Source organism: Volvox carteri (genome assembly GCF_000143455.1).
Source record: "Volvox carteri f. nagariensis unplaced genomic scaffold VOLCAscaffold_50, whole genome shotgun sequence".
Taxonomy (NCBI): Eukaryota; Viridiplantae; Chlorophyta; class Chlorophyceae; order Chlamydomonadales; family Volvocaceae; genus Volvox; species Volvox carteri.
Window position 1 is genome coordinate 469,055 of NW_003307593.1, and position 23,231 is coordinate 492,285.

At 59.1% G+C, this 23,231-nt stretch overlaps 3 protein-coding genes across 3 annotated transcripts; 2 read left to right on the forward strand and 1 right to left on the reverse strand.

Annotated features, from left to right (window-relative positions):
- Positions 1 to 4: 4 nt before the first annotated feature.
- On the forward strand, positions 5 to 8,307 carry VOLCADRAFT_65699 (uncharacterized protein; the record flags this gene model as incomplete). Its single annotated transcript, XM_002955237.1, has 14 exons — positions 5 to 108; positions 490 to 697; positions 2,785 to 2,979; positions 3,505 to 3,663; positions 4,085 to 4,133; positions 4,664 to 4,797; positions 5,180 to 5,302; positions 5,562 to 5,693; positions 6,214 to 6,394; positions 6,627 to 6,673; positions 6,963 to 7,049; positions 7,187 to 7,239; positions 7,708 to 7,883; positions 8,219 to 8,307. 14 exons carry the CDS (start codon positions 5 to 7, stop codon positions 8,305 to 8,307), a joined length of 1,737 nt encoding a protein of 578 aa, XP_002955283.1.
- Positions 8,308 to 9,506: 1,199 nt separating this feature from the next.
- Positions 9,507 to 11,510, reverse strand: tctex1 (flagellar inner arm dynein light chain). The gene is made up of 4 exons (XM_002955296.1): positions 11,378 to 11,510; positions 11,224 to 11,310; positions 11,050 to 11,155; positions 9,507 to 10,973 (listed from the first exon to the last, which is right to left on the reverse strand). The coding sequence occupies exons 1-4, from the start codon at positions 11,405 to 11,407 to the stop codon at positions 10,852 to 10,854; spliced, it is 345 nt and encodes a 114-aa protein (XP_002955342.1). The 5' UTR covers positions 11,408 to 11,510; the 3' UTR covers positions 9,507 to 10,851.
- Positions 11,511 to 12,056: 546 nt separating this feature from the next.
- Positions 12,057 to 22,404, forward strand: VOLCADRAFT_96202 (uncharacterized protein; the record flags this gene model as incomplete). Its single annotated transcript, XM_002955238.1, has 15 exons — positions 12,057 to 12,134; positions 12,780 to 12,874; positions 13,804 to 14,128; positions 14,782 to 14,886; positions 15,304 to 15,751; positions 16,142 to 16,388; positions 16,718 to 16,915; positions 17,313 to 17,373; positions 17,703 to 17,794; positions 18,552 to 18,746; positions 19,132 to 19,255; positions 19,580 to 19,848; positions 20,491 to 20,587; positions 21,571 to 21,736; positions 21,986 to 22,404. The coding sequence occupies 15 exons, from the start codon at positions 12,057 to 12,059 to the stop codon at positions 22,402 to 22,404; spliced, it is 2,919 nt and encodes a 972-aa protein (XP_002955284.1).
- Between the last annotated feature and the right edge of the window lie 827 nt (positions 22,405 to 23,231).

The window sequence follows — 23,231 nt, forward strand, 5'->3', positions numbered from 1 at the left end:
CAAAATGTGCGGAATCCTAGCTGTGCTCAACTCCACGGATGATAGCCCGGCGATGAGGGCGAAGGTGCTGGCGCTTAGTCGTCGCCAGAAGCATCGTGGCCCCGACTGGTAAGGGCTCTGGTAACCTGAGTTGCGCCGCAACACCGTTTTAGAGGGATGACGACTATCTGATCGGCTTGCCAATCGGCAATTAAATAATCTATTTCTCCGAGCCATACGAATGTTCGTCGGCTCCGATGTGGCGTGTACCCGGGTAGCAGTCCTGGCATCAGTCTTATCTCGGCCTTGGAATTTTGGGCCAACGACCGGGCTTACGTACCTTCCTCCTCCTCCTTATGCATGGGCTGGCGGTCTGGCCAGGGGACGACTCGAATCCTTGCGGTCGTAAGTTACTCCCATGCGCACCGCCGCCTCCCCTAACGCCGCGCCTGCGGCAGTCCCCTTGTAACGCTTAAGCGCCTGCACCGCGATATATGAATTTTGGTTCAGGTCGGGGATGCACCAGTTTGGCAACAACTTCCTGGCGCATGAGCGGCTTGCGATTATGGATCCCAGCTCGGGCGATCAGCCGCTGTACAACGAGGACAAGTCTATCGTCGTGACGGTGAACGGCGAGATCTACAATTATAAGGAACTGCGCAAGGAGATCTCTGACAAGTGCCCTGGCAAGAAGTTCCGCACCAACAGCGACTGTGAGGTACGTCCGTACCGGGGCGCCATGGTCACTCACCTTACAGGATGTGAAAAAGCCCATCCCCTTATCCATATTGCGGTATGCACGTCGCGAACAGATCGCATTGCAGAGCTCATGAGGCATTGGGTTGGTGGGGTTGAGACCCAGGGGCTGGGTTTTACAGGTTTCAAAGGCCCAGGACACGTATTTGCATTGGCTGTGCACCCGGGTCCATGTGTGGATTTGGCCGCTACCCAGCCTGGCGCTGTTGCAAGCGAAGCTGTTGGCCACCGAGGAAATGGCAATTATGGCGTGCATAGACAATTTCCAGCAGTGGCAGTAGCGCTGCAGCAGGGCCAGCGGCGACAATACGAGTGCAGCAGTCGGCACATCGGGAAACAGCACCAATTCACTGTGGCAGCAAAAGCCTCCCTCACCTGCGCTGGAGCTGTAGCAACTACAGCTGCACCTCCACTGCAGCCTTGAACCTGCATCCCATGCGGGGCACAGCAGCTGCGGCGTCGTCTTCTGCATTTCCTCTCCCCGGCGCCATTCATACAGGCCGTGGCTATAACGGTGGCGCCGTCGCGATGGCTGAGATGGCTGAGGTGCTGCTGCCGCTGCTTCGGCCGCCATGGGCCGTGGCCCATGCATGGCCCACATGCGCTGCGTGCCGTAGTGCAGGCCGGTGATGGCCTTCCCATGGCGCAAGGCCGCGCGACAGCTGCGTGTCACCATTGCTCTGAACACACGCTTTGACCCCGGAAGTGAGCTTGCAAATGCGCAATGGAATGTGCAAGGACCGTCGCTGTCGAGCGCATGTGGCCGTGGCCCATGGCGGCCGAAGCAGCGGCAGCAGCACCTCAGCCATCTCAGCCATCGCGACGGCGCCACCGTTATAGCCACGGCCTGTATGAATGGCGCCGGGGAGAGGAAATGCAGAAGACGACGCCGCAGCTGCTGTGCCCCGCATGGGATGCAGGTTCACGGCTGCAGTGGAGGTGCAGCTGTAGTTGCTACAGCTCCAGCGCAGGTGCGGGAGGCTTTTGCTGCCACAGTGAATTGGTGCTGTTTCCCGATGTGCCGACTGCTGCACTCGTATTGTGGCGCGACAAAAGGAGACAGGCGACGATGTGCCAGCGCCGAAGAGCTCCTCATGGATGTTGAGCTAGGGCGCTGCATGCTCTTGACGGATGACCCTAGCAGCTCGAATCAGCAATGGCAGCAGCACTAGCACCAGGTTTGGCTCGACGAGTAGGAGTTATGGTCTTGGCGTTATGGTGTTGGCGGCGGCGACTGCAGCAGTAGCAGGGATGGGTGCGGCTTACTCCATTAGGGTGGACGCGCTCACCGCACCGTCGGCTTTTCCATGAACCTCGGCTGTGCCGACCAAGGTGCCGACATGCACCTCTGGACCATAACAAAGGCTGTTCAGTGGGATGAAGCAAAATGGCTATGCTGTCCAGCAGCTGCTGGTAGCCACCTGCCGCTTACCACAGACTTGGACAACAGCAGTGATACGTCCAGAGGCGAACAAAAGCATGTGGATTGCGGCTCCAGTAACGGAATGCCAGGGCTGCGTAGTCGAGACTGAAAGCCATGGAGACGGAGTCCATGCTACGCATCGACGTGCCGGGCAGTAAGCAGCCAGCAGCCCAACAGTGACGCTATTGGTCAGCCACCTGTGCGAACCCAGTCGCCCTTTAGTGGCTGCTGAGTGCGTGTGTGCTTATCGAGTTCGGCGTTATATACGTATGTGTGTTCTGTGTGAGGCGCCAGAGGCTGCGGTCCTTGGCCTAGGGAGATGGATGCCGCCGGGCTCCCTGGGTGTTTCATACATGCTGTTATTATGAAATCCTGCCCCGCATCCAATCAGCTGGACCCGTCGGGGATCGTCTGGACTGTGGTTTGGCGACGACGCCTCATGATGGGGCCCGAGAAGCAATAGTTGTCGCAGTAGCAGCTAACCGCCATTCGGTCGGCCCAAGGCTCAACCCTGCCTAATTCATGATGCCGTATATCTCTATTGCCAGATCCACCCTCTTTGGAACAACCGTTGTGGTGGTCGCCCTTGCCCTGTGCGTGTGCTGCCGGCCGGTCGTTTCTTGTAGGTGATCAGCCACCTGTACGAACTGTACGGCGAGGCAGTTGCCAACAAGCTGGACGGCTTCTTTGCCTTTGTACTGCTGGACACTCGCAACAACACCTTCTTCGCGGCGCGCGATCCGTTGGGCGTCACCTGCATGTACATTGGCTGGGGCCGGGATGGCAGCGTGTGGCTGTCCTCCGAGATGAAATGTCTCAAGGTGGGGGAGGTGGAGCGCCGTGGATGCGGAGATGTATGGAAGTGATGTTCGTTCAGAGGGTTGTTATTATTTGCAGAATATTAAGACAATTAGAAGAAAGTAGAGGAGCCCGACGCGCTCGTGGGCGGTCAGTTATTTACGCAGCTAAGGCTATGGGGTGTGTGTATGTCTATGCGCGAGAAGGGGGGCCACACGAGGGTGGTGATACTGATGTGAATGGAGGTAAGTAAGCACTCGCGTTTACCGTTTGTATCCCCGTGGTTTCTGGATTACATTACCGAACTCGTGCATGCATATTCAATCTCTAGCTACAAAGCGCTTTTGCACGCGGGTCCTTTCCCCGTAAGTAGTAGTAACCAAGCAGTGGAAGCATGAGCAACAGCTGTTTGCACGGTGTTGCCGTACGCCCGTGAGCGCTTCGTTAAGGTCCTGAGTCTGGTGTTGGGTAGTGCGCTAAGTCACCCAATGTCATTTTCATCATCCCGCTCGCGCCAACGCTGCCGGTTGGCCGCTCTCCCGCCGCAGGACGACTGTGCGCGCTTCCAGCAATTCCCTCCCGGCCATTATTACTCGTCCAAGACAGGCGAGTTTGTGCGGTACTTCAACCCCCAGTTTTACCTGGACTTTGAGGCAGAGCCGCAGGTTTTCCCCTCGGTGCCCTACGACCCCGTCACGTTGCGCACGGTGAGCCTGGGGCCCCTAACGAGAATTCCTGTGAACGGGTTTACGCGTGAACAGCGAGGACCGGGTTGCAAAAGTTTCATGTCATATGTAGTGGTAGAATTACATGGGGGGTGGCTTAGAGTCTGTCTTTTGCGTTCAGGAAAGTAAAGGCTGTGTGTGCACGCGGTGGATCGGAAGTCGCGGTACGCCCGGAGGAGAAAAGCCGCGGAGCCTGCGGTTTCCAAGACCAGGCAACACAATCACGACCATGATGGCGATGGTATAAAAAAATTTAGCATGATGCATGGAAGAGGTTACTTACTCGCTGCAGATTTTTGTGGCATAAGCAAGCGGCAGGCGTACTTGCAGTTTCAATGTGAAGGTTGATTGGATATCCCCAGTGCTGGATTCCCAGCTTCATGCTCCCACGACCGCTCTGCAGGCGTTTGAGGCGGCCGTGGAGAAGCGCATGATGAGCGACGTGCCCTTCGGTAAGTAGTGGCGGTTCTGAGAGGCTCACTTCCGCTTGCGTAACGTCCCTTTGTCCTCTGAGTACGGATGTCCTGAGTACGGAATGTTAACGCACGGCGATCAGCGAACTTACACACGTGCCATTGGGCATGCGTGGACGAGCAGAGCAGGGTGTAACTGTGATGTAGTTTGGACACAGGAGTTTGATGGAGTCGTCTGGGAGGTGTTGTGTTCACGGTAGAGCTGTGATGGGTCTGGTGTGGGGGGAATGGGGCCTAGGAGAGGCTTGGATTGAATGGAACCAAATTCGGCTGTCGACATGGCAAAATGGATGGGCGGGGTTTGTGGATTGGGTACTGCAGGCGTGCCAAATTCGTTTACCTGTTAATTCTGTCTTCCGCGTCCCACACGGACTCATCACACGATAACACTCGCGCGCACACACATGCACACACACACACACATGCACACCCTTTCACTCTGGAAAAAAATGATTCCGTGTTTAAAGATTACAACGTTGCTTACCGCTTTCTTCCTTCCTTGCCTGTAGGTGTGCTGCTGAGTGGCGGTCTGGACAGCAGCCTTGTGGCCTCTATCGCGGCCCGCAAAATCAAGCGGGAGGGCAGTGTGTGGGGCAAGCTGCACAGCTTCTGCGTTGGTCTGGAGGGCAGCCCCGACCTCAAGGTGGGAGGGCAACGGGTTGGGCCGTGGCTGGAGGACAGCCCCCGACTTTCACAGCAGTCGGGTAACAGCACGCAGGGTTAGGAGGGAGGTGTGCGCGCATTGCATATTATGCAGGTGCTCCTGTTGTGATGTTTCCATGGGCTTGAGTGTCATGTTTGGTCCCGAGATAAACCAGGGTCCAAGTTTGTGGTCTTGTTTCGCTCTTGGTCGGTTGCGCAGAGTATTTTGGACAGCTGTCCAGTCGCCTCTTCCAGTCGCAGTCCACCTTCCCCCTCTACACCATCACTTCGTTTCTTCCTTCCCTCTCAAGTCTTAAGGGTATAGTCGACAAGTTATTACTCCCTGGCCACACTCTCCATTGCGTCTGCGTCTCAATGCACAGGCAGGTGCCGCTGTGGCTGAGTTTCTGGGCACCGACCACCACGAGTTCCACTTTACAGTGCAGGAGGGCATTGACGCCATCTCGGAGGTCATTTACCACATCGAGACGTTTGACGTGACCACGGTGGGTGGAAAGGCCATTTGTGCGTGGTTTCTGTGTGCGGGCTAGCTGTGACGCGTGCGGCTTGTAAGTCACCTGCTGTTCACTGGCTGCCCCAAATCTGCACCTACTTTTAATTGGAAATGCGCTCTGGCATGCCTACGGCCTCGGCACGAATTTTTTAATTTCGTCCTGGGTATAAACCCTTTGTGAGCTACAACGCTGCCTTCCCCCCTTCGGCCACCTGGCTACCTGTGCATGTACGCGCGTTACGTATGTGTAGATCCGCGCCTCCACTCCCATGTTCCTGATGAGCCGCAAGATCAAGGCCCTGGGTGTCAAGATGGTGCTGTCCGGAGAAGGCTCGGATGAGGTGTTCGGGGGTTACCTCTACTTCCATAAGGCTCCCAGCAAGGTGCGGGGAAGCCGTTTCCCAGCTGGCCTGTCGATTGGTCGGTTCCAGGGTTGGTGGGGTCGGTTCTGCGGTCCTAGATTGGTCCTAGAAGTTTTGGAAAGAGATGTATTGCAACCCTTGTCATCCATCGAGCGCTTGATTGGGACTGCGATTAGGTTGACGGCCTAGGGTGCCAGTAGTCGCAGAGGACCAATGTTTGAAGGTAAGCAGGAACGGGTGTTGTTCCTCCGGTGCGCGAGATGGGTCCACCGTGATCGGTGTCTGGAAGCCAATCCGCTCCGTGTTGTGATGGAGATGTGCTTTCTAGGTTGCCCTGCCCCATATTTCTTAGCGCCTTTTAGCCTCTCCCCTCTGGCTTTCTGGCGTCGACAGCTCGACCCTTTTGTATCTTCCTACAGCTCCTTTTGTCTATCCGGTGGTCCTTCCCCCTCGTTTACTAGCGCTGTATCGGCCTTTCGTCCAGTCTTACAATTTCATGTAGTCACATTTGCCATTCATCATTGTGGTGGTGACTCCTCAGGATGAGTTCCACAGCGAAACGGTTCGCAAGCTGAAGGACCTGTTCAAGTACGACTGCCTGCGAGCCAACAAGGCCACCATGGCCTGGGGTGTAGAGGCGCGTGTGCCCTTCCTGGACCGGGCATTCCTGGATGTGGCCATGTCCATTGACCCGGCGGAGAAGATGATTGACAAGAGCAAGGGTGAGCTGGGGGCTGAATGGTGGCTGGGAGCAAATATTTTGGACGCAGATATGAAGCCAGCCTACTCCACGGTCTATTGACCCACAGAGTGTCACAGCCGTGCACGCGATGTCGGCCTGAATCTACCGGTAGCATCTGGCAAGAACACTGTGGCTGGTTATCTGTTAACCCAGTGGTATTGATGACGACTAACCTGCCAGCGCTTATTCCCGTCTCTTCCTCTTGCCACCAGGCCGGATCGAGAAATACATTCTCCGGAAAGCCTTCGATACGCCCGAGGTGGGGGATGGGTTTGGAAGGGAAAAAAAACTTGGTGTCGAATCGGGCATTGATGGCACATGAGCAGCAAAGGCAAGCATGAAGGAGGTGCATCGGCGACGGGATGTGCCCTGGCATGTCTGCCTCTGTGTTTGCGCGGCCGCATCCGTATGCTTTAAAGGGGATTGCCTTCCACCAAGAGTTGCGCGGTGCGATGTTGTGTGCACCTAGAGCTTGTATAGCACATAGCCCTAGGGTATATGGCATACCCTGTTATGTATCAGCTGGACTCTGTACCTCTGCCGCACAGGATCCATACCTGCCTAAGGAGGTACTGTGGCGCCAGAAGGAGCAGTTCAGCGACGGCGTGGGCTACAACTGGATTGATGGGCTCAAGGTGCGTCGGGGCCTGCCTGGCGCTCGGTGGTTCTCTTACCAATAGTCGTCTTCCTGTATCTCATCATCGTTGGAATAAACTCCGCAAGGCACACGGCAACACCTATCACCAATCCTTCACCTCCTTCCGGCTTGCAGGCGCATGCTGAGAGCCAAGTCAGCGATGAGATGCTCAAGAACGCCGTGCACAGGTGCGGGATATCGCCGTACCTGGTAACCCTTTTGACGGTAGCTTATGCCCTGTCCTTGCACACAAAGGCCCACGCCTTTCACGTCAAAACCTTGTCTCGCTGAGGATTATTTTCACGCTTATAAGGCTTCTCTCCGCATCGCCATTGTCCCAGTCATCTTCCCCGCCGAACAGCTTTGAAGGCGTGTCCTGTTTGTCGACTTTTAAGGGACTTCGGGTCGCCTTGCTTTGCCCTCTTTTCCACTAGTATCTTCGGTCTTGTTAGTCGTTGTACGTTATCTCTCTCCCGTCCGCCTCCTGCTTTAGGGAGCAATTTTCCTGTGTTTTCCCTTGAGTCGAGTGAGTTTTCCTGGATGTCTCCTTGGTCCTCCTGTGCCCGTATGCCTGCGTGCCGCGTCATCTTCGTATCTTTCTGTACACGGACATTGCACTCGCCTTTTTTCTGTCCTCCATTTCCCCTTCTCTCCAGATTCCCGGACAACACCCCGCGCACCAAGGAGGCCTACTGGTACCGCTCTATCTTTGAGAGCCACTTCCCGCAGCGTGCTGCTATGGAGACGGTGCCGGGTGGTCCCTCAGTGGCTTGCTCCACCGCGACAGCCGCCCTGTGGGATGCAGCGTGGGCCGGGAAGGAGGACCCGTCGGGTAGGTCTTGGGGGGTTAGGGCGGTGCGGCCATTGAATGGATGGACAATACAATATGGAATGTGGAAGAGTACTGGGGGCTGCCTTAGGGTGCTAGAAAAGTGATGCAGGGACAACAGGCAAGGATGAGGTGGCCCTCCAGCTGTGTATGTGCCTGCATCGGTGTCGACTGTGGTGCCATAACAGTATGAATTATGTCCGCTTTTCCCTCTCGCTTGGATTTGTACGTCGTTCAATGAAAATGCTGACGGCTTGTTCAGTCATTCCTTCCTCGGTCATCCGAGCGTCATATTACCAAAACTTGGCCTTACTTCTGAACGTTGCGCCAAATTGCAGGCCGCGCCGTGGCGGGCGTTCATGACGCTGCTTACGAGGAAGGCGCGGAAGCCAATGGCGAGCCCGCATCCAAAAAGCAAAAGGTCTGAACAATGCCCAGTGATGAACGGCTGCGCCGGTAGGGAGAGGCATTCCCCCATGATGCAGGGTCGAGCGGTTTGACAGCATTGCAACTGCCGTTGTCTTCGTTATCCGCACTACGGCAGCACGTACATGGCCCAACGAGAATGGCCTTTTTTATAACGGGTTAGGGTTGCGCACCGGTGGATTTCTAGGCAAGTGTTCCATGTCCGACATTCGTCCAGCTGGCCTTCGAGCTAGACGAAGAGCACCTGCGTTGGCCTTGCTTCCGTAAGGGGGCATTCCTCTTGACTTCCAGCATCGGGGCTGTGGTCTTTGGCTGTGATCTACGCCCAGAAGCTAGCGGCTGTTATGGGCCGGGTACACAGTGCTTCAGCCCCGGGGCAAAAGAGTATTACATGTTGGCAATCGTGACGGGGGTTGGGTTGTATTGGATACTAGGAGTGCGAGTGGCGGTGGTCCGAGGGTTTTGGGATTGCCCGCGGCTGCGGCCGGGGAAGTGGTGGTCGAGCGGGAAACCAGTAGACAAACGGTGTGGGTTGGGAACTGAGGATGACTTGGCACGAGCCGATGTGGGCCCTGCACTCTTGACACCTGAGTGGCAAGGAACCTGGCATTGTGGAGAGCTTGTTTAGTTTGTTTCCGACTCTTGGAAGAAGCGTGCGGACGTTCATGTGCGGCGCGAGTGATACGGGACGTTTACTGGCCGTTGGGGCTTTTATGTCTCTCCGGTTTAGGCAGTATTGGCAGCACATCAGATGCTCCGCGGCAGGACACAGACCGGAAAGGCTCCTTAGTGGCGGTATCTGATGTAGGGTTGATCCATGGGGACGGCAGCGGCGCCCAGTGGCTTGTAGATAAGGTGGAGCAACGCGATACCTTGGATTACCCGTGCAGCGGCAGCCACGGACGTTGTGAACAGCAGGGCTGCATGCAAGCCTTGCAGCTGCGTCAGCGCAGCATGACATAAGACCCGCGGTGTGATGAGCGTTGGTGGATTCTCTGAACGTTGCCATGCAACAGCAACCGGATGTTTCCGGACATCAACTATAATATTGTTATTGAAACTTCTTCATGTCTATGCACGCACGTTGCTCATGGGGTCTTGCAGGTGCGAGCTTGAGGGTTCGGTGCGCAGCGGGCCTTGCTATCAAGTCCATTGTCCAGACCGTTAGTCCCTTAGGTTTGAAAACGGGGGATGAAATGTGAGATTGGAGCTGACATCTTACATATAGGAGAGTAACAAGATTAACATGAAACCACCTCGCATGAACACACATCAATCCAGGCATATCCTGTCCCAGCCTTCAACACCAAACACGGTCACTCATTTCTTCAGACGACTGCGGTCGTTACGTGAACTCCCAGCCCCAACTGGCAGGGTCGTTGCAGTTTCACTGAAACGCAAAAACATCTGCAACGTGACCAATAATAGTGAGTTAGATGACAACGAAGCCATAAGGGTCCCAAAACACCACTGCACACACGACACATGACAAGGATAGCAATGGCCACGTGCAAACCGTCTCCTAGTTGCTATTGCGAGGTCCCTAGCAGCTTGGTGACACGCATCGAGCAACCTTAACATCGTAAAGACTGTCTTCAGCAAAACCGCAACCACAGAGCCCACTGTAACCACCACACACAGAGTTGACATCTAAATCCTTGCGCCTGGGAATGTGCACGCGTAGTCTGCCAATACTGCAATTACATCCACCGGTGCGTCACCATCGTTGCGCCCCAACAGTTCGCGCGCTCTTCGGCTCTCAAGTCCGGGAGCCTGCCACACGCGCATCCAGCCTTTAGCCGTGTTTCGCATTCCCGCCAAGCCAACCCGCACGTAACAACTGGCCCAGCCAGCTAGTGAGCGCTGCGCGCTGACCCTAACCCGCCTGCGTCCGCGCCTAGTGGACAGGACTGCGCGCTGGGGAAAGGAAAAGGAGTCAGCTTGAAGGGCCCACCACATCCATCCTGCTCTTGTGGTAATCGCCCTCCCGTTTTCCGCACGCCTCCTTGCCTGGCCACAAAGGCAATACGACACCGCGCAAGATTGGAGTCACCTCATGCAATCAGTTAACGCCTGTATGTGCCGGACAGGCACATAAGGCCTCAGGGCCATAATGCCCTGGAACAGACTGGAGCTTCATCCGCAACCCGTAATCCGTGCACTCCTGTTCTGCACTCCGTGCCCGTCATTTTGTACCAGGGGTGGCAAAGTCAGTTTATATACTACATGGTACGTGCAAAGGTTACTTATACAGCATGAAGTGCTGAATTTGTGTCCGCGCATCCTACAGACGCACGCACGGTCCCTTGGGATTGGCCCGCCTGCACGCAGGGAAAGAACTGCAGCCGTGCGCACATCGCATACGGCATTGCGGCTTCAGTGCGTGGAGCATAGCAGGCCACCTCATCGGTGCGCGCAGCTCAATGTACCCCAGGGCAGAGGTGCCTGCACCAGCTGCCCCCCTGAATTGGGCTTGGGCTAAGTCAAAAAGTCTATCTTGAACAGAGCAAGACAGCTGGCCACTCCCCTTCCCCTTTGTCCATTCTCAGATTGCCAGCCCAAACACTGTGCAGATGCAATAAAGGCTCTTGTTCTCCCATCGCACGGTGCGACTTCCATCTGTCGTGCTGTCCCACCAACATGACGCCGCTGTATGCAAGCCAGCGCCTGTACATGGGGGCTTATTGCGTCAAGCGGATAAAATTCAGATACATATGCAATTGTCATAGGCCAGATCCCTTACCGTTCTTTTGCATGATAACGCAGGTCACGACATACTTGAACGGCTTGTTGAGCGCTGTTAGTCTCTTAATGCAGTGCTCTAAGCAGCTGGATGTCCACTGGCTGACCTATATGGTTAGGCGGTCTTTGCTGTGGGAGGAAAAAAATCCCCTTCTGTGCTACGTGCATAACTCACCTTGGCTTCGCTGTATTGCTGGTTCTGCAGCACCGCATCTATTGATTCTTTTATAATGTTGCTAACATCGTCGGCGACGAAGGCTGCCTGCGACGCGGCACCGAGGTCAATTACATGCGAAACTCGCAACGAATTCCCGCCTAAGCTAATTTACCTCCTCAACGCTTGGATCAGTTGCCTCCATTCCTCCGTCAAGGGACGCCTAGGAAAGGCTTAGGGATTGAGGAAAATGTGCTCGAAGTTTCCAACAGGTGTTTCAAACGAGTATGTCACAAACAAAGTAAAGGATATAAGACATTAGGCCACTATAGTTGTGGGTTTCCAGGAATTGTGCAAACGTTTGCGCTAGCATTGCTCGTTATGTACAACATTTCGTTTTGCCCTCCTCAATCAAACACCTCCCATGGGCGCCACGATGTATGAGCAAATGCGAAAACACTATGTGTAAAGATGACGTCGCATGCTTACTTATACTCGAAGTAGTGTGCCGTTGCTCAGAACCCTTGGACACATCGTCTTTCTGCGTGTACCTCAGCTAGGGCTGGTATTTCATGATGGGCGGTGGCAGCGCCGATCAATTGAATTCTAATGGAACATCATGAATGCAACAAGGAGCACGGCACCGGCGAGGTTGTCGGGATTGTAATGGCCAAACTGCACTATTCCACAATATTCCGGGGCAACGCACTTGCCTAGTGCATCGGCTGGTGGCAAAATTGGACTATCCGCGACACCCAACATCCACCCACCTCCCGCCGCGGCCCCAAGAGGCCGGTCTAAGTTAGGGCTAGCGGGGGGCTAGCAGCGCTAGTCGCGACGCGAGGCCGTGCTACATGAGGCGCGCTTCAGAGCCGACAGATGCGGGATCCACGTCAGCTTTGCGATCGGCGCGCTCTGTCACCTTCAACCAGGTGCAGGTGAAACCCCCACGAGGCTAAATCTCCACAATACCCAACCGCATCCCTGAACCCTGCCGTGTTTCACACCGCCACCACCCCATACACACAGACCACGGCCGCGGCCGCGGCCTACAAACGAGGCGTTGTATTGTATATATGCTCTTAAAACGAACGGAATCCATCCCTCTACAGCTGCGCTGCTGGCCTCCATCTGCTGCCTGTCTGCCCCTCCTGGGCCTGTAGGCTGCCGAGCTGGTAGAATTCTTACGAGCCATGACGGCCGCGCTCCTTGCACCTCCGTCCCAGCCAGGACTCAACTTCATGCCGCCTCGGGGGCCCTTGCGTTCGCTTTATCCTCAGGGCCTCGGTTGGGCACTGCTATGCCCTTGTGCCCTCGTTTCCTCCAACCCTTCTTCCCCTACAAGTTCCGCTGCTTACTGGCCCCCACTGCCCCTGGCAGCCGTGCCCACCCACACTCCCCCGCACCCCACCGGGCCTTGGACGTCGACAGTTTACCTTTCCTGTTATTGGCCCTTTGCTTCTAATACCGGTGATTTCCCACCGTCGGACCCTTCCCTCGTCCCCGCTCGGATCGCTTTCCTACGTGCATTGCCTGTTACGTGACTCCCTCCTTTCCTGCCCCTTTCCCCGCCACAGACTCCTCGCGGCTCATCGGAAGTGCCGCGCAGCAGCAACCGGTACCGGCACCCCAGCGACTCGGGCCGGGATGATCCGTCCAGCTTGCTCAAGGAGTGAGTGCGGTTGGGGTGATGAGGGGGAGGCAGAGGGGCCGGAGAGCAGCAGCACACCAGGGGGGCACATCAGCAGCTGCATGCACACGAAGGGGAGAAGATGAAGCGGGGGCGCAATGGGGCCCGCGGAACGGCGGGGTTCGGGAAGGTTCGGATGGACCTGGCCGTTGAGTGGCATCTGACTGAGCCATGGGTATGGGGACGGGGCTGCAGGACTGGGCGGCTGACTGAGCCATGGGTATGGGGACCCTCCCCACGCACCCCGCCCCCCAGGGGGCCCCCCCAACCCCCGGCTGTGTGGGGCTGGGCCCTGCCAACGGGTAGAAAGGCATGCCAGGAGACGAGAACGGCAAGCAGCGGCTGCGGTTGCTGCTGCGTGTATCAGCTTGTTGGGTCATGGAGTGGATCCCCGGGGGGTCGCCTCTCGTGTTGTCTCCGCGTTATGTGGGGGGAGGGGACTGTCGGAGAGGGCAGCTGGGGGGCAGCTGGGAGGGCCGCCGCCCGGGGAGTTTAAAAAGGGACCGGCCGGGGTCCGTGAGGATGTGTGGCAAGGGGCATGGGCGCATGGATATGGAGCCCTGGGGGCCGGGCAGGGTGCTAACTGGGTGGTAGTGAGGAATGGAGAGAAGGCGCAGTGCGCATCCTGTCCGTTGTTGGCTTCTGTGAAAGGGGGGGGCGCCCTGAAGGGGGTGTTGGTATTGTACTGGGGGAATGGGTTTGGGAAGTTTGGGTGGGGATGTGGGGAGTGGGATGGCGGCTGCTGCTGCTGCTGCTGCAGGCGCCATCCATCCATCGATCCCCCTGCCGCCATACACGTCGCAATCTGCTCTCCATCCCGATCATCCCTCGATCGCCGATATCCATTCACGCATCCCCCTTTCTCTCACCGCCTCCCCCCTCTCTCCTCCCTCAACTTTACACCCCCACAGCTTCGACTCCAAGCTTCAATCAATCCAGGATGTGCTCAACAGATACCAGTCGGAGAAGTCCACGCAGGCGCGGGGAGGTGTCCTAGGGAGCTCGGGGTCAGGGTTGAGCGTGTCGGGCAATAATGCCGGAGGCGGAGCCGGGGGCTCATCGGGCAGCGATCACCACCACGGCCACCATGGCTACCATGACCGACCTGCTTCGGGTTCCAGCTCGGCCCCTGGCTCTGCGCGGAGGTGGCAGCAGCAGCACCACCACCACCAGAAGCTGCAGCAGCAGCAGCCGCTTGACCCTGGGGCCATCATGGACGAGGAGGTCTTTGTGCGGGTGGGTGTGGGGGTGGGTGGGCGGAATGGGGGCCCGGCCAGGTGTGGGTGTGGGTGTGTGGAGGGGTTGGAGGGCGGGTGAAACACATCACTAGGTTGATTCTTAGGTTTCCTTTTGCAGCAGCTTCCGCCTGCAGCCTTCTTCCCATTCAGCCTCTCGCTTTGCGGTGCGTCGTGAGATGTACCGCGCCGTCAGCCCCCCCGTTAAGAGGTGGTAAGACAGCTGGACAGATAACCCTCAGCGCCTTTGTTCCCTTTCATATTCGAGCAACACTTGAATGCCATTCGTTATTACAGGTATATTAGTTAACTGCTAACCAAATTTCTAACCAGGATTTCATTGCAGTGTAGGAATTATTAAGGGGCCTTAGGGTGAGGGGCTGCTCCGAGCCCGCTCTCTTCGCGGACACATGCTTTCCCATCCCTCCTCTCCTCTTTCCCCCCCCCCCCCCACACACACAGATATTTGTTACCCACTGCTCTCAAAGGGGCCACTTTTTCCTCCTCCTGGCCCCTTGATGCCTTCACGAGGGCCCCCTTCCCTACAGCGGCAGCTGAATCTTTACACACACACTCACATATTTTACACATACACTCCCTCGTTTCTTCCCCCCCCCGCACCCTCTCTCGCCCTCTCTCGCCTCCGTCTCGCAGCACGTGCTGGCTACCCCCCGGCGTGTCAAGTCCGCAGTCCCGGGGGTCCCCCGCGCCCTGTCCGCCCGCATCGAGTACTACCGCAGCCACAGAGACAAGGCGCAGGTCGGCGGGGTCGGGCGGCTGAGCCCGGGGGGGGAGCGGCTCGTGTCAGGTTACATGAGTTGGTATCCTGCATGTCTGCTTGCCTGCCTGCCTGCCGTCCTGCCTGAAAGAACTCTTATATAAGGGTAAAAAGTATTTAGCGGGTCTGGAAGGATCGTCGGTACATTGGCAGTGCGGACCGCTGCTGGACGCCGCAGTGGACGTGTCCAAATGGATCCGGAGGCCCGTGACCATGATCGCGACCGTGACCGCGACCGTGACAGACACATCAGCTGTTGATCCTCTGCTTCTCGCATCACCATCATCACCGCTATCACCATCATCACCATCATCACCGCTATCACCATCATCACCATCATCACCATCATCACATGGTTTCCCGCGCCGGCCCCCTCGTCCCCACAAACCCCCCCGCAGGAGAAGGCTGAGAAGGCGCGCGGGGAGCAGCTGGCGGCGCAGCGCGAGGCGATGGCCAACGGCACGGCCCCAGGCACCTCGCCCATCAATTTCATCGAGGCCAACCGCCGCAGCATCGTGCCGTACGCCCTGCCGCCCAGCATCCAAATGACCATAGATTCCATTCGCGATCAGGGTTTAACCAGTTTGGCGGCGTGCACCACCCGCCGCAGCCGCCACGGCACCGCCAGCTGTACGAGCTCCGGAACTGGCGCCGTACCGGAGATAAACCGCTCGTCCAGGCCCTGGTCAGGGATGTCGAACACGACGCTATCGTCCGCGCGCGGCGCCGCCGCTGGGCCGTACTCACTCACCGTCAGTCCCGTCAGCACTCCCGCCGCCCATGCAACCCGCGGGCTTGCGATGGCGGCGACGGGAGCTGGCGGCGGCGGGGGCGGCACATTCGCAGGTACGGGTTGGGTGCATCCGATATCGGAGTTGGAGTTGGAGGAATCGGGGATGCGGGGCAACGTCGGCGGCATGGGCGGCCAGCGGCCCGGGAGCGGTGCGCGATCAGCGCCGGCGGCAGGGGCTCGCCATGCGTCGACGTCTTGGGACGGCAGCGCCGACGGCGGTGGCGATGGCGGCGCTGGTGACGGTGGCGGCGGCGGCAACCGCAGCCGTGTTCATTCCCCGGTATTCCTCACGGCCTTAGAGCTGCAGGCCCCGAACCCCACCGCCCAGGGCTACTCGACGGCGACGACGTCGCCCATTGGAAGCCGCGAAGCCTCCCCGTTAATCCGCAGCCGTTCGCCGGCCGGCAGCGGCGCCGCCGCCGCTGCCGCCGCCAGGTCATCAGGTCTTTCCCGTCCCGGCACTGCCACCAGCGTCAGCAGCTCACAGTACGGCACGTACTCCTACGGCGTCAGCGGCGGCGCCCTGATGCGTGCGAGCACCAACTCAGCCGGGGCTGGCGGTGCTCCTGGGCCGGGGGTTGAGGCGGGCAGTGTGTATAGCGGCGGCGGCACCGGCACGAGCGTGGACGGTAGGCGGCTGCGATTGGCGCTGACGGCGAGGCCTGCGAGCGGGGGCTCCCCCACCCGACGGTGGGTGGTGGTGTGGTTGCGGGCTGGGCTGAACTGCGGGGTGATTGGATTCCGGCGTAGGGAAGGCAGTGTGTGTGTGAGGGGGGTGCCCTGTGGGACAAACACATCCGCCGATTATTTATGATATCCCCTAGAATCTGCAGTACATAAGTAGTACGGACGCAGCTATCGTAGTAATACTAAAGGGTTTGTGTTCTTTTTGTTGCCTTCAAGTACTTGCGGCGTATGTACACGTACCTCCACATACTCTCTCCATCCCGGAGCCCGTCCCCCCCCCCCACCCCACCCCACCCTCGTACACAACCTACCTCCCGGGCCCCCACACGCAGAGTGGAGTTCATCGCGGAGCAGTCGGGCCGGCGAGTGGAGAGAGCCCTGTACGCGGCGGAGGTGCGGGAGCGGGCGGTCGCACTGGATGTGGAGCGGCGGCGCAACATCGTGGCGGCCTCGGAGCAGCGGGCGGCGCTGCGGCGGGAGGAGGAGGCGAGGCTGGCGGCGGCGAGGGCGCTGGCAGAGCGACAAGAAAGGTGCGCGCACAGAGCAGCACGGCCGGCCGTGGTGGCGGTGCTGCTGGTGGTGGTGGTGGTGACGGTGGTGGTACCTGAGCCAGTTCCGGGGGTGCGGGCGCTAGAGGGGGTGCGGGCGGATAAGCAATTTACTTTAGGAGCAAGGGCCGTGTCTTACGACCAGGCAGGCAGGCAGGCGGGCAGGCGGCTCAGTAAGGGTGCTCAAGCGGCGCCCTCGCCCGTGCGTTGAGAAGTGCGGTTTTGTTCCTTACCTGAAGGCGATATGGCGGTAGGTATCTGAATATAACCTTTGATGAGAACTATTTGGTCTTTGACACGACGAAATGCGTAAGTTCTCCACGCATTATAACTATTATATTAACAGTTCTCTTTCTCCCTCCCCCCTCTTGAATTGCAGGCAGCGGCAATGGACGGGGATTGTGGGGCTGTGCTCCAAGATCTCCTTCGTCGCGGAGAGGGTGGGTGCGTGGGTGCGTGGGTGGGTGGGTGGGTGGGTGCGGACGGAAGGGTGGGCGGTGATACCTCGCACATCCACATCGCTTCCGGAGTCTAAAAGTACAAACGGGGGCCGGTACGTTTCACATTTTGGACGTCGGCACCTGCTTTCCTGCGCTCTCGTGATCTCTACATCACATTCCTTCTTCGCCACACTTATCACACCGCAGTTCTATTGCCGCACAAACCGCCCGCATCCGCCCCGCCAACCTTGTTCCACTGAACCAGCCAGCTACGAACCGGGCCCTCACTTCCCGGCCCCGGCCCCTGCCCTCACGCCCCGGCCGTGTAGATCATGGAGGACCGGCGGATCAGGGCTCTCCGGGCGCTAAGGAAGGCGGCGGCGATGAAGATTGCCTCCTGGTACAAGGGCATCCTGCTGAGGTGCGCGGCACAGCCCACAACCCACCGGGAGGACGGAACCAGCCTCCGCCGCCACATGCACCTCCGCCTCTGCCTCTGCTTGCGGCTATATGAGCCATTTCTGTGTCAGTGACCACTTCTTACTGACTGTTGATATGCCACCCTGTCGGATGTGCCGTATCTCACCCGCTCACCGCAACCCCCCTCACTTCACCGCAGCCCGTCACATCGCGAAGGGGGGGACAGGACGTGGAGACCCGGGGGGGGGGAGTTGTTGCACGGCTTGAGGGAAATAAGGGAGGGGAGGCGCGCGCGCGTGTGTGTGTATGTGTGTGGAGGGGAATGTGAATCCACCAGGGCTTCCGGAATGCACCCGTCCAGTGACCCGACCATCACCCGGACATGACTACGTGCCCCCTTCCCGCCCGCTCCGGCTTTCCCAAAACGTCACGGTTACCGCTGCCTGCAGTTGCACCTTGGAAGACTCCCACTGCATTGATTTCGTCGTCTGCTGCCGCCTTCCGCCTTCTGTTGCAATCGCACTCTCGTCGGCCGGCCACTTAGCCCTCTTTCTATACCACTTACCACCTTCCAAGCCTCCCCCTCACCACACCCCTGGCAGCAGCTTCATTCGTTCGTGGTTCGTCTTTCCCCCCCTCACCACCCTTTCGGCGTCGGCAGCTGTTTCCTAGACATTGCAAATGATCGTCCCGCTCTCCCCCCCCCCTCATCCTGCTGTGGCTTGTGTGTCGACCTGGTGCTGCTGCTCTCGGTTCAGGCGGCGTCAGGTGGAGCTGGTGTCCTTGATTCGGCGACTGAAGGGGCTGCTCAAACCGTATCTCGCCGTACAGAGGGAGCTGGTACGGCAGAGATGCACGGCTCGTATCGTGTCCTTTCTGCAGTACACTCAGACCTCCAACATGGCGGTGGTGGGGGTGAGGCGGCTAAAGGCGGAGGTGGAGGTGCTGCAGACGTGAGCCGGGCGGGCTGCCTGGAGGGGGGCTCGCGAGCTCGGCCGGGAGTGGTCAGGGAACGAGAGGATATTAATAGGGTTGGTTGGGTGGTCTAGGTGGGTTGGTGGTTAGTGGTTAGTGGTTGAGATGGGGGGGGAGGGGCTAGCGGGTAGATTTGTGCTGCTGTGGTTGAGCTGCCTGCTGCCTGCTGGCCGCCACATGCCGTTAACTCGTTACTTCACCGTGCTGGCTTTCCTCCCCCCCCCATCCCCTCACCCCCCGTGGCGTTCGTGCCTTCTTCCTGCTCCCACACTGCCACTTCCCCGCACGTTGCCGGCCCCTTACTCTGTGCATATCGTCATGCTTTCCCTCTGCCTCCATGACCCTCTGCTGGTTTTTGTGCAGCGCTTGGCGCAATGCGCTGCTGGTTCGCAACACCCAGCGACAGATCTTGTACAACCAGCTCACCCGGCTGGAGAGGGACATCGTGTGCACCAACAAGCGGATCGAAAGGACTTATGCGGGCCAGGTGGGGCCCGGATGCCTGCGCGCCTGACGTCTACGTGTGTGTGTATGCGTGTATGTGTGTCTGTGTCCGTGCGCGCGTGCGTGCGTAAGTACGCCTTGTCAATCTATATAGTTAGGTACGGGGCCGGGGGCCAAGCGGCAGTGTCCATAGTGTGTGTGTACAGCAGGCCTCCGGTGGGAACGTAACCTGCAGCACGTGGGTTAACGCAGTCCCGCAGCAGCCCTGGACGCCAGATCCGATGTCGCCCTTAACACCTCCTTGCCCCGCCACACCTAGCCAAGTCGTCCACTGACACGTCACCCCACTACCCGCACCCGCCCGCAGATGTTCCGGTTGGGGAAGTCCGTCAACATTCTGGAACCCGACGGTGCGGTACCGCCCTCCGCCGCCGCCGCCGCCGGTGGTGGTGGTGGTGGTGGTATTGCAGGCCGCTCCTTTAAAAGCTTGGGTGCAAGCAGCGCCAGGTCTCATGGCCCACCCCAACAGCAGCAGCAGCAGGCGGGGGGAACCCTCACCATCTCCGATGCGATGTCGGTTGTTCCCGCGGCCACGGACGCCGGAGCAGGTACAAGTGCACGCGGCAAGTACGACAGGTACGACCAAGGTTTTGGTTTTTGTGGCGCACGGCACAGAGCTGGGTGTCTCATCCTTAGATCGTCCAGGAAGGGAACGGGGGAAGGGGGCCTCATAAGTCAGATCATGGGGAACGGCTTGCATGGTGAGCCCCGAACTCTCTTCCTTCACCATCTGCCAATGGAAAAGGGCGGGCGGGCGTTAAGAGAGCCATCCTGAATGACACACATACACACACATACACACACAGAGACACACGTAATACCTGATCACGCTCCACTCCATCGCCCATCCCGCCCCGGTCATCCCGGGGGCCGTAATGCTCGTGAGGTGAGGTGCGGTGAGGTGAGCTGAGCAACAGGGCATTGCCACGACCCGAATGCGGATTACGCGTATCCATGTCCGCGCGAGCAGGTGGCAGTGGCAAGCAGCAGCCCAAGCAGCGTTATGATCTTGCGAGGTGCCAATCGTTCGAGGGCGCCAATGGGGCGGTGGCACCAACTCACGAATCTGCCCCACCATCGGTGTCCCTTCGCTGCTACTGCTGCTGCTTCTCCTGCTACCGTTGCGGCTGTTACTGCTGCTGTCCGCTCGCGTCGTCACTGCAACTGCTGCTGCTGCTGTTGCTGCAACTGCTGCTGCTGCTATTGGTGTCACTGCAGGATGCGTCAGCCTTACCGGGGCGTGTTGGTCCACGAGGGGCTGTTGGAGGAGGAGGACGAGGTGCTGCGAAGCCACCTGGAGATGGTGCCCAGGGAGGTGCGTGGGGGCGGCGTGGCTGTGTGTATGTGTGGTTGTGTGTGGGGCGGGTGGTGGGGTGGGGAGGGGGGGGAGCGGATACGTGGAATGCAGTTGTGGGTCGCATGCGGACGCGGAGGGTGGGGAGGAAGTGTGGAAATGCAGTCATGCAAGCAGGGAATGGGGGGAGGGGAATGGGGGGGAGGGGAATGGGGGGAATGAGGGGAAGGGGGGGAGGGGAAGGGGGGGGAGGGCAGGAGGAGACGTGGGAGATGAGCCGGAAGGTGGGAGGTCGGAAAGGGGGGCCAGGGGCGGGTGGGGTGGGTGTGTGTGTATGCGTACCCCAGCGTAGGGGCGGTGGAAGCAGGCTCGGGAGTCTCGGGAGAGGGGAAGGGGTGCTTGGGCTCTGCCGCACTGCCAGACCTCTCCCCGCGCACGTCCGACACCGCCGCGTACCTGACCAAGGGCAGTCCGTGACCAGGGCTTTCCGTCGGCCACCTGACCAAGTGACCAAGACTCGGTCACTCCAGGCCAACCCCGCCACTGCCGCACGACCCAGATTGATCCCCTCCGCCCCCGGGTTGCTCGCTCCTTCGGGTTGACGTGACATCCGCCTCTCCTCGTTGCTGAACTAACCACTGGGCATATGCAGGAGCCCCCCCCCGTCACCGGAATGCCGTCGTGCGGCTGCTGTGGGCCCTTACGTAGACATATATACGGACCCCGGGGGCCCCCCCGGGTCTTCCAGCACATGTTTCCCTTCCTCACTCGCGCTCATACCCTCCCGTAGAGCTTGAGTCAGCCGTTTTGCTTCATCCCCCTCCTCCCACCATAAAGTCCACAAACCCGTATAGCATCGGCACTTGAGTCGTCTAACGTTTTGCATGTCTCAGCCCAATACCCCGCCCTGAAACCGCTGTGCACGACGACCTGTACCACCTCCCAGCCGCCGCCATCACCACTACCATCGCTAACAACACCACTGCTGTACACGCACACCCCAGGTTCGCGAGCAGGTGGTCAATGCCTTCCTGCTCGAGGCCCGTCGCGAGCACCGCAAGCTGCTGGAGCAGTACAGCAATGAGAAGATGTTGTACCTGGCGAGGAGACCAATTGAGGAGCTGAGACAGAAGATGCTTCGAGATGCGGGTGGGGGCGCTGGTGGTGGGGGTGGGCACTGGTGGGGTTGGGGGTCGGGGGTGGTACTGATATAGATGGTTGCGGCGGGGTCTGGGATCTGGGTCCTGGGGCTGGCGTGAGTGGTGTAGCACCGCTGGTGGAGCTGGGCGCTGCGAAGCCTTGGGCCGCGTCCTTTCCGTGCTTACCGGCTGCCGCTGCCGCTGCCGCTGCTGCAGCCTATCCTGATTGACCCCTTCTTCCACACTTGCACTCCCACTTCCACTTCCCCCCATGCTGCAGGTCTGACGATGGAGCCAGATGTCAAGCCCCCCGTCATGCCCCACATGCGCCTCGTCTACCCCCGGCCCAAGCTGAAGGAGCTTCTCCGCCGCGCAGTGGAAATCAACCAGGCACGTCTGGCGGCGGCGGAGGAGCGCCGGCAGCAGGAAGCGGCGGAGGTGGCGGCGGGCGGCGGACGCAGCACCCACTGGCTGGCGGAGCACCGCCACGGAGGTGGTGGCGGAGGCGGCGGCGGAGTCTTGTGGGCGGATTTGCACGGTGGTGGCGGAGGAGGAGGGGGTGCGCACGGCGGCGGTGGGGGTGCGGGCCTCTCACGTGCCAATACCGTCCGCCGGACCTTCTCCAGGACGTCGCACCGGGGCACGTCACACCGGTCGTTGAAGGTGCCGCCGCCGCCGCCGCCCCCCACGACGCAGTAGAGGCCGTTGTGGCACAAAGGCAGGGGAGGATGGAGAGCTAGGGTTAAAGGGTGCGGGATTGGGGGGCGGTATTCGGGACTCGGGAAGGTAGGACTGGGGGGCGCCAGAGGGCGGGGGCCAGGAGTGGGGAGGGAGAGGGGGGAGGGGGGTCGCAGACGTTCGCGGGGTTCGAAGCACCGCCTAGGTGGTGGTTAGGGGTGTGTGTGAGATCCGAGGTGCTGAGCGAGGGGGAGGACGGAGGGTGTGGTGAGGCGCCCGTGTGGTGATGCGCCCTTGGTTCCCCCAAGAGGGCGACAGGGATGACACTGGCCAAGTAGCCGGGATGGGGGATAGGAGCTCCTTACCTCGATTGGTGGTGCTGAAGCGGACTGTGTTTCACGTGGCCGATATTATCGAGCGTCGTGCGTACTGGAATAATCTTTGGTCGTGCATGCATGCATGCATGCATGTGTGTTCATTGCAAGATTGTACGAATTATCAACATTGTATACACACACGCACGCAAGCACAAAGCACGAGGGGGGTCGTCCACGGTAAGCCCAAGAAAGGAAGGCGGGACTCCAGGAAACACACGAGGATGGTGGGAACGAGCATCATATCGGGTACTTGATAATGTGACACGAGACTGACTGTTGCCTATTTCATCGTACTCCAGAGTTGCCATGGCGGTTGGGGTTTCCGTACTGTCTGTGATGCGGTCGTGTGGCTGGTTGTGGTTGGTGGGCTAGCATGTTGGACAGTGCTCAGCATGCTCAGGGCTATCTGCTGGGCTCTTCGTTTCACGGTCATGGAGTAGTGCGGGTAGTGCGTTGTAGTATGATGTACAG

Excerpts from the sequence above, each read along its gene's own strand:
- tctex1 (XM_002955296.1), bottom strand. The coding sequence starts at position 11,407 with ATGGAGGCAACTGATCCAAGCGTTGAGGAG. Across the intron at positions 11,311-11,377 it reads CTGATCCAAGCGTTGAGGAG|GCAGCCTTCGTCGCCGACGA; the intron begins GTAAATTAGCTT and ends GCCGCGTCGCAG. Across the intron at positions 11,156-11,223 it reads AGCAATACAGCGAAGCCAAG|GTCAGCCAGTGGACATCCAG; the intron begins GTGAGTTATGCA and ends CTAACCATATAG.